This window comes from Vespa mandarinia, chromosome 3 (assembly GCF_050613455.1).
Source record: "Vespa mandarinia isolate Hongniang chromosome 3, ASM5061345v1, whole genome shotgun sequence".
NCBI classification, from domain to species: Eukaryota; Metazoa; Arthropoda; class Insecta; order Hymenoptera; family Vespidae; genus Vespa; species Vespa mandarinia.
Genome location: NC_140812.1, coordinates 3,952,501 through 3,962,500, shown reverse-complemented (window position 1 = coordinate 3,962,500; position 10,000 = coordinate 3,952,501). Strand labels below are relative to the sequence as shown.

The 10,000-nt window shown below is 37.2% G+C and overlaps 1 protein-coding gene across 1 annotated transcript in view; it reads left to right on the top strand.

The window, feature by feature from the left end:
• Nucleotides 1-10,000, top strand: part of Ten-a (Teneurin-a transmembrane protein) — an 87,231-nt gene that overhangs the window by 74,848 nt on the left and 2,383 nt on the right. The window contains exons 10-19 of the mRNA XM_085656207.1: nt 123-242; nt 1,444-1,628; nt 1,874-2,025; nt 2,172-2,830; nt 2,917-3,152; nt 3,320-4,428; nt 4,570-4,792; nt 4,902-6,892; nt 7,053-7,236; nt 7,315-10,000. The exon at nt 7,315-10,000 is cut by the window's right edge and continues 2,383 nt beyond it. Coding sequence (XP_085512333.1) covers nt 123-242; nt 1,444-1,628; nt 1,874-2,025; nt 2,172-2,830; nt 2,917-3,152; nt 3,320-4,428; nt 4,570-4,792; nt 4,902-6,892; nt 7,053-7,236; nt 7,315-8,276 — 5,821 coding nt within the window. The 3' untranslated portion in view covers nt 8,277-10,000. The remainder of the gene's footprint in view (nt 1-122; nt 243-1,443; nt 1,629-1,873; nt 2,026-2,171; nt 2,831-2,916; nt 3,153-3,319; nt 4,429-4,569; nt 4,793-4,901; nt 6,893-7,052; nt 7,237-7,314) is intronic.

Genomic DNA, 10,000 nt, shown 5'->3' with positions numbered 1-10,000 from the left:
TTACTTTTGTCAATGATCAAACTTAAAATTTTTCAAAACTAATCAGCATTCCGCGGATTTAAACGTTTCGACGAACGTGGTCCTACTTTCGAGGACCTGGATATATCTCTGATTTGTAACAGTCGTGTTGCGGTGATGAGAGGCCAAGTTGTAACCGAACAAGGACTTGGAATAGTAGGCATCAGAGTCTCCGTTGACAGAGATTCACGATTTGGATTCACCTTGACCAGAGCAGATGGATGGTAAGAATTTTGATTATCTTTTTTTTATTTCAATTATATTAATCATAATGTCATTTAAGGGAATTATATAAATATATTAATTTCAAAAACACGATATAAACATTTTCTTACTTTGATGGAAATATCATGGTCGAAAGAGAAAAAATTAATTTGCAGCTCAAATTAGTCTATTTTGTATTTTTGTTACATTTTATTCTTTTATTTCTTTTTTATTTTTTATTTTTTTTGTTTTAAAGTATCTTTAACTCTCAGTTTATTACGAAAAACATGATATGAAAAAGCATGACTTTCTCTCTTTCTTTCTCTCTCTCTCTCTCTCTCTTTCCTTTTCTCTAAAAATTTTTTACCGGAAGCAGTCAAATCTGTTCACTAATTACGTGGCATACACCTCAAAGGTATGCGTAATATTAGCATTTACATATGACGGACGCAACATGTATGGCAGGGTTTTGAACGTCCTTCGTAATAGGATCAGCCTTGCATTGTAATGAAGGGAGGGAGACACGGAACACCTATATCAGACAGGTATATAGTAATCCTAGTGAGGATAATCCTGAAATACAGAGCTGGAGGAGTTGGGACGGTAGACCACATCAAAGCCTCTGCTAATGATGTCGAAAGCTTGCTAATTACTCCGTGCAAATCTATCTGATTAGCCCGACCTCCGCTCCCCACCAACCTCCGATTACTCTCTACATTTTCCTGTAATGTATCAAATTGTGGATAGGAAACATTACCAAACGGCGTCCAACAAACTCGTTGACATAATATCTTAATATTTTAACACAATATCAGAGTGGTAACAACTTTGCTTGGCACATGTTCTCTCTCTCTCTCTCTCTTCCTCTCTCTTTCTCTCTCACCTTACATTTCGTTTCGATAAACATCACGATTCAATCGCAAAATAATATTATTATTTGTCTGATATATCGTGTTTCTTGTATCAATAATCAAAATACAAACGAATAAATACAAACAAATAAATAAGGATTGTAAAAGTATTATACATTGGCGAGAAAACAAGAAGATCAATTAAAGTGGGGGAGATCATTTCGACCACATAATTCCATTCGCAGATTCAAATTTTAATAACTTTGTTAAATATTTATGAATGATTAACATCAATTCCATTGAGATCGATTGCCAAAGCATAATACGTATAGTCACTCGGATTGAAAAGGTATTTGCATATTTCGATCAGGTTCGACGTTTTGGTTAATGGTGGAGGAGCCGTGACATTGCAATTTCAACGTAGCCCATTCAAACCTCTTACGAGGACTGTGTTCGTGCCCTGGAATCAGATCGTTGTTTTACCACCCGTCGTGATGACTCTTAGCAAGGAAGGAGAGCCATACAAATCTAATCAACCACCTAGTCCAGCAGTCGGTAAATATCAAATATAATATATTGCAATAATGCAATTGGGTCTTTATTTTTATTTTGATCGTGCGGTATATTATTTTTTTATTATCTCTCGAATAACTTTAATTTTTTTTCGGGAAATTTAAAGTTACTAATGAAACTGTTACTTCATCGTCTTGTTTCTTCGATGTACACATGTGCCGTCTTTGTTCCGTCCTTAAGTGTTCTACGTTTTAGTTTCTTTTCATTTATGGCTTACAATATAATAGGCTTCCCAGGGATTTCCATGGGGCTCTTTAGCGAGCATGGACCATGTTTGGAACACGATCATGAGACTCTACGTCCAATCATCGTTAGCACATGGATGCCAGAAAAAGTGGGTGGTTTGCCAGGGAAAAGTCTGGTATTCGCTGAGAGTCAAGTAAGCCTTATTATATGGTATAATTAGTTTCCTCCAAGTTATATTGTTGTTAAGTAAAACCATTATTATTATGATTATTATCGTATTAGAAGGAAACGATATCGTACATTTTTTTATTAATGAACCCATTTTCAATTTTACGACAGATCGTACAAGAAAGTATTGCCATACCTGGATCTAATCTTCATTTGATGTATCAAAGTAGTCAAGCTGCTGGGTACCTTTCTACTGTTAGAATGCAATTGACTGGACCATTTATTCCAAAATCTTTAACGCACGTACACGTGCACGTTGAAATCGAGGGTTCACTTCATACAAAAACCTATGAAGCTGACCCCAATTTGACGCACACTTTCGCATGGAACAAGAGAAATGTCTACAAGCAAAAAGTATACGGAGTTGCACAAGCAAGAATTTCAATCGGTTATCAACATTCAACTTGCCCTTCCGTCATATGGGAAACGCAAACTGCGATTTTGCAAGGATTTGACGTAGACATTTCTGATATCGGTGGTTGGGGACTTGACATTCATCATCATTACAACTTTCACGAAGGAATCCTTCAAAAAGGAGATGGATCTACGTTACACTTCAAACAATATCCACGTACCGTAAAAGTAGTAATGGGTACTGGTCTTCAAAGAAGCTTGGTCTGCCAAAACTGTGATGGTTTGGCGAAAGATGCTAGACTCTTGACACCAGTAGCTCTTACCAGTGGTCCAGACGGTAGTATCTACGTAGGAGACTTTAATCTTGTGCGTAGAATTACACCCGAAGGAAACGTTTATACTGTTTTAATTTTAAGGTATATATAATTACGTTCAAATTTCTAACAAAAAATAATTCTAATCCATCCATTATACGAATAATGATTTTAACGATATTTCACAGTGCAACTCAAGTAGCCTATCAGTACTATTTATGTGTCTCCCCTGCCGACGGGCATTTATACATCAGTGATCCTGAAAAACATCAGATATTAAAAGCACTTTCATTAGAACAAGTTCAAGATCCTAGCATCAACATAGAACCGGTTGTCGGTAGCGGTGAAAGATGTATTCCGGGTGACGAGGGTCATTGTGGAGACGAGGGTTCAGCGATACGAGCAAAATTGGCTCACCCAAAAGGTAAACAATAATAATTACTGATTATTTAGAGCATAAATCAATATGACATTATTCGGAAATCATTGTATCATGTTTGTTATTTATGTTCTTCGCTATAAATCACTTCGATAGCTTCTCTTGTTATGTGACTATATTATCCTATTAGATTGTAATTGCTTATTAAACAGGTATCGCGATTGCTGCCGATAAAACTATGTATATAGCCGATGGCACAAACATACGTGCTGTCGATCCACATGGTATTATACACACATTGGTTGGGCATCATGGTCACCACAACCATTGGTCACCGGCACCATGTATTGGTGCTATACCTGCACATCAAGCTCAACTGCAATGGCCAACAGGATTGACTCTAAGTCCTCTCGATGGATCTCTACATTTTATCGACGATAGGCTTGTGCTGAAATTAACCAGTGATTTAAAAGTTCGCGTAGTAGCTGGTACACCTCTTCACTGTACTAGTAATGCAAACAACAATGGCAATGCTAACACCAGCGAACTCACCAAATTGAATTCGACTATACCAACGAATCTAAAGAAATCCGATGACGTTCTTGGTTCGGTTTTAGCTGTTGGTTTTAGTCCAACTGGTGAACTTTACATAGCTGACAGTGATTCTCACCGGGTTAATTCTATTAGAATAGTCGATTCTTCTGGAAAAATGTCTCACTTTGCTGGACAACAACAGGAACGATTACGTGGTCAATGCGAATGTAATAATACGACTCCTAGTACAAAAGATTTAGATGCATGTACTTGTACAGATGATACCAGTAGTACGGAAACACTTTTGTCATCGAATGCCAAATTCACTGCCATATCAGCCTTAGCAGTATCTCCTGATGGCGTTGTTCATGTCGCGGATCAAGGAAGTTTACATATTTTGGCTTTGCAACCATATCTTCCAAATCACGATGAAAGTGGCGAATTCCTCATTCCCTTTCCTCCATCTAACGAAGTTTACGTGTTCAATCGTTATGGTCAACATATATCTACAAAGGACCTAACATCTGGAAAAACTCGGTATTCGTTCCTATACAGTAAAAATACTAGTTTTGGCAAACTCTCCACTGTAACTGATAGTGCAGGAAACAAAATACAATTTTTACGAGATTACAGTAGCGTGGTTAGTACAATTGAAAATACTCAAGATCATAAATCCGAATTGAAAATTTCTGCCGTTGGTTTTCTTGAGAAATTATCTGAAAGAGGTAGAGCGGAGATTGCTCTTGGATATGATGGTTCCACTGGTCTACTGACAAGTCGTTCAGGGGTAATTATATATACATATATATACATATATTTTTTTTTTTTATTTTTTATTCCACAAAAAGTACAACAATACATTTTCTTGTTCTAATTTAAGAATTCTAATTAAAACTTTTCTCTTTTCTCTTTTCTCTTTTCTCTTTAGGGAGATGAAACCTATATTTACAATTATGACGGTTTGGGAAGAGTCACTGATGTAATTTTACCGACAGGAGAAAAATTAAAATTATTTTCGGATCTTTCTAATGACGAAGGTCTTTCCGTACAAGTATCTGCTCCTCTTCAAGCATTGTCAAAAGGAGATAAACAAAGATTTGTAGAATTTGAAATGAAAAATGAGAGATCTAAAATGCTTACTATAACCGATGGTACGTGTGTTTTACAAATTATAAATCGTTAATAATTTAACTCATATATAATTTTCTCTTAAATAATTTTCTTTTTTATATAATTACTATTTGTAAATGATTGTTACAGGTACGAAAATTATGAAAGCAACTGCATTCACGAATAGCAGTTTGGCAGTTTGTCTTCCTAGTGGTGGAAGAATATTAAGTGCAGCGACGACTAAACATCCTCTACTTGAAGCCGCTTTACCGGTGGAAGCAGAAATGTTACCAATGTGGAGCTATCAAGTGATGTCTCTCGGTGAATTAACAAATACAATGACCACCACTTATAATCTTGTCGGGGACGTAAGCCACTTTCAACAGACACTTAACAGAGAGATCTGGGTAAACGATACAAGAGTAATTGCTGTCGAATTCGAACAAGCATTCAGACGAGAAACTTTCTACGACAAAACGAGAACACCTCTATTAACTGTGACCTTCGATCCTGCTGGATTGCCATTACTTTGGCAACCTCACGAACAAGGACATAACCTTAGCATCACTTACGATAGATTTAATCGTATAGAAAGTTGGAAGTGGGGTGCATCGGACGAATCTTATGGTTACGATCGACACGGCCAACTAGCAGATGTCACCAATAGTCAAGATGGCACAAAACGATACACCTATAACGACTTCAACATGCTTTCCAAGATAACTCTCCCTAGCGACAGGCATTTCTCTTTGGAATACGACGATGACGGTGGCCTACGACATATTATTCTTCCATCAGGAACGAAACATTCCTTCTCTTGCCAAGCCTCTCTCGGTTTTCTTCGAGTAACATATACACCACCAGGAAGTACTAGAGCTTATCTTCAACACTATAGTCATGATGGTAATCTTTTACAAACTGTATTTCCTGGCGATGGTGCACGTATCGTCTATAGATATCATACATCTGGACAATTGGCTGAAGTCGTTCATGGTGATGGAAAAAGTGAAATAAGGTACACCGAAAGTGGTTTACCTTCTGAAGTCATACATTCCGAAAGAGACGTGGAATATAGATGGGATTATCAATATAGCGCTGGTCTTCTTGTCGAAGAACGTATAGATTTCGGAGCCAAAACCGGTCTCAGCAATGCCAAATTTACTTTCGATTATGATTCAAACTTTAGATTGATCGCTGTGCAAGGTAGAATAGGCGGTCAAACTTTACCACCTCATACCATGGCTTATAATCCAAGAACTGGCTTATTGGAACAGATAGGGCAATTTAAAATAACGAAACCACAAATAAACGAGACTACAGTTTTCGATGGCACTGCACTTTTTTCACGGATTACCGACGACAGATTCCATGAAACTCAAGTGACAGTAACTATTCACAGTTTGGAAGTGTTCAGAATGGAATTCACGCATGATTCTCGTGGACGTATAAATCAAACCAGAACGTATACTCGTAATGTTGCTGTTAATACGTACACCAATGTGAAAAATTACACATGGGATTGCGATGGACAATTAACGGGTGTCGAAGCACAAGAACCATGGGGTTTCAAATATGATGGAAATGGTAATATGTTATCACTTAGATATCGTGGAAACACTATACCCATGGAATACAACACCATGGATAGAATCATTAAATTCGGCGAAGGTCTTTACAAGTACGACAATAGAGGTCTTGTTGTTCAAAATGCTAGAGAAGAGAGATTTAATTACAACGCTAAAGGTCTATTGGTACGTGCCACTAAACGTGGTCGATTCGATGTCCGTTATTATTACGATCATCTCGATCGTTTAGCAACGAGAAAGGATAATTATGGAAACGTGACTCAATTCTTTTATAATAATCAAAAACGTCCTCACGAAGTCAGTCAAATATACAGTCCACGTGATGGAAAGCTGATGTCTTTGGTTTATGATGATAGAGGCCATCTTATTTATGCACAAGTTTATCGACATAAATATTATATCGCCACTGATCAGTGTGGCACGCCTATAATGATCTTCAATCAATATGGCGAAGGTATAAGAGAAATCATGAGATCCCCATATGGACACATTGTGTATGATTCCAATCCCTATTTGTACTTACCTGTTGATTTTTGTGGCGGATTGTTGGATCAGGTGAATTATATTTCTATTTCTATAAATATATATATATTTGTTTATTTATTTATTTATTTATTTATTTATATATATAATATATATATAAATTTATATTTTATATTTTAAGATTATTTGTATATATTAACAAAGAATATTAATATGATAATAAATTTGATAGGTAACGTCATTGGTTCACATGCCAAATGGAAAGGTTTATGATCCTCTTATAGGCCAATGGATGTCTTCCCTTTGGGAAAATGTCTTAGATAGGATAGATATACCAACCCATCTACATCTTTATAGATTTAACGGGAACGATCCAATCGATATCAGACATACAGATAGATCAAATCAACCCACAGGTAAAAAACATAAAAATCAGTTATATTATAGATCAAAGTACTCAGATATATCATATCTTTTTTCTACTTTTTTTCTAGATCACATATCATGGTTCACACATCTGGGATACGATCTAAAAAGTTTAGCACCTCAATTATTCCCTGACGAGCTTCCTGATAGTTTGGTACCACCGGCTCTCGGTCCAGGTACTTCCATATTTGGCAAGAAGAAAAGAACGAGAAATCTTGGTGTTCAATCAGGCTTTTTAGCCCACATTGCTCAAAGACATTCTGGTGATGCGATGAGCCTTTCAGCACCACCACGATCAGCTCTTAAAAAAGACACTAGTGAACTAATCCCAAATCGTTTAGGTGCTGCTTCAGATCCACCATTTGGTAAAGGAATCCTTGTTTCGAGAACAGCCGATGGACAGGCCGTAGTGTCGAGTGTGCCAACGGCAAACGCTATTTATGGAGACGTCTTCACCTCGGTGTTCAATCGTTCGTATTTCTTACCGTTCACGTTCGTCGTTCATAGTGCTCAACAAGATGCTTTTTACTTCGTCAAGGAAGAAACCTGGAGAGCCAGCGAGGATCGTGGTCAATTGAAACGTCTCGGTGGACAAGTAAATACTAGTTTCCACGAGAATGAAAATGGCAGTGGAAGTAACTCGCTGATCGACGTGAAGATACATGGTACTAGCTACGTCGTCAATTTACGATATGGCACGACAGCCGAGAAAGAAAAGCAACGACTCCTTCATCATGCAAAAGCAACTGCCATACGTAAGGCTTGGCACAGAGAACGAGAAGCACTTAAAGCTAATACTCCAACAACGAATGAATGGATGGTAGCCGAACAGGACGAGATATTGAAGGTTGGTGTAGCCTCAAATTACGAAGGTGAATATATACATGATGCTCAAATCTATCCAGAGTTAGCGGAGGATCCTTACAACATAAGATTCGTCAAAAAAGCTGTCGATACTTCAAGTAAGAAACGACGCAGAAGGAGAGGAGCACCATCTTGCAAGCTTTGGTGGTTGGATAAATTTTGCTAGATCGTCTGGGTCGACGAAAACAATATATGGCTCTCCTTCCACTGCCCTTCTTTTTAATGGGTTAATCACTGTCCAAAAAATTGATTGCTATGGTCTCTCTCTTTTAGTAGGCGTTACGCAAACGAATAAAAAGAAAGGCAAAATGAGAAAAGAAAAAGAGAGAGAAAGACGGAGAGATAAAGAATGAAGAAAGAAATTATAAAGAGAGTTACTAGAAAGATGAGAATTACTGTGACATATTATTCACAGTATTCTTTGATACACATACGTATAAAGAAAGAAAGAAAGAAAGAAAGAGAGAGAGAGAGAGAGAGAGAGAGAGAGAGAGAGAGAGAAGTAACAAAAAAAGAAAAACGTACTGAACACTATCAAAAAGTTTTATACCAAAGTCTATTTGTGTATTTCAAAGATGCCAAAAACACTAACGTTATATGATCTACCGCGATAGGGTGTAGTGTGTAAGGATTAAAAAAAAAGTATGCGTGGCGTGGATTACGGATTAATCTTGCCCACGGATAAGAGTACGCGACCGAACCGTGATTTGGCAGACGCGCGAAAGCCTTATAAGTAAATCGGTGCAAGAGCTTTCCATGAATAAGAAGAAGAAGATGAAGAAGAAAAGAAGAATCTCTCTTTCTCGAAAAGAGATTTGTGACTTTTGAAAGTCTAGTGTTCGAATTTGATGGACATAAATATTATGAATGAAATGAAAGAGAAAGAGAGAGAGAGAGAGAGAGAGAGATACGATGTTAAAAGAATGATTTTAATTCGGATATATAGGGTATTTCCAAAGGACGAAGAAGTCAGTATATAAAATGAATGTGGGCGCAGTGTAAACCTACGTGTAACAAGCGAAGACACAAATACCATCCGTTTTCTAAAATTTGTGAAACCAAGCGTATGTGTCACGTCATCGTTAAAGGGACGGAAAAAAAAACAAAAAAAAAACAAAAAAAAACAAAAAAATGCAAGCGGGCCATTCGTCGTTGAGGCGAGTCGAGTGAGAGAAACTAGTCAATATATAGCTTTACATTGACGTATAAACTTTTCATTAGAGTAAGAACGAGAGAGAAAGAGAGAGAGAGAGAGAGAGAGAGAGAGAGAGAGAGAGAGAGAGAGAGAGTTATAGTGAATATGCATGTGTGAGAGAGAAAGAGAGAGAATGCGATCCTTGCCGTATAATATGAAATTGTGTGTACCCACCTGCCCATTCGTATGCGAGCGATACTTCGTCGTCGTCGTACTTAGATAGAAAAAGAAGTTAAAGAAAAAAATGAAAAAGAAGTTGAAAAGAAAAGTGAATTACATAAAACGATAAAACGTGGATTGCAAGTGGATGCGAACCGAATGTGCACACATATCTCAACAATGAATGGCCTCGGAATTCGTAAGGAAGCTCGCGCGTTATTGTTCTAAGATGACTCCTATTTTTTTTATTTCTTATTTTTTTTTCATTCTTTCTTTTTTCGTTCATTGTCAGTATAATAAAAAAGGGGACACAAAAGTCGTTTCGTTCGTTTGATCGATCGATTTAAAAAAAAACAAAAAAAAAGGAGAAGAAGGGATTGACGTGTACGATTGATCGACTAAGCTCGAGTTCTACTTTGAAGCCTTAGAATGTATCGGCAAGAAGAAAGAGACGAGCGAATTTGTATTATAAAGTGGTGCTTTCTCCGGCGATGCAAAAAAAACAATAGAAAGAGAGCGAAAATCTTGTGCAGTGT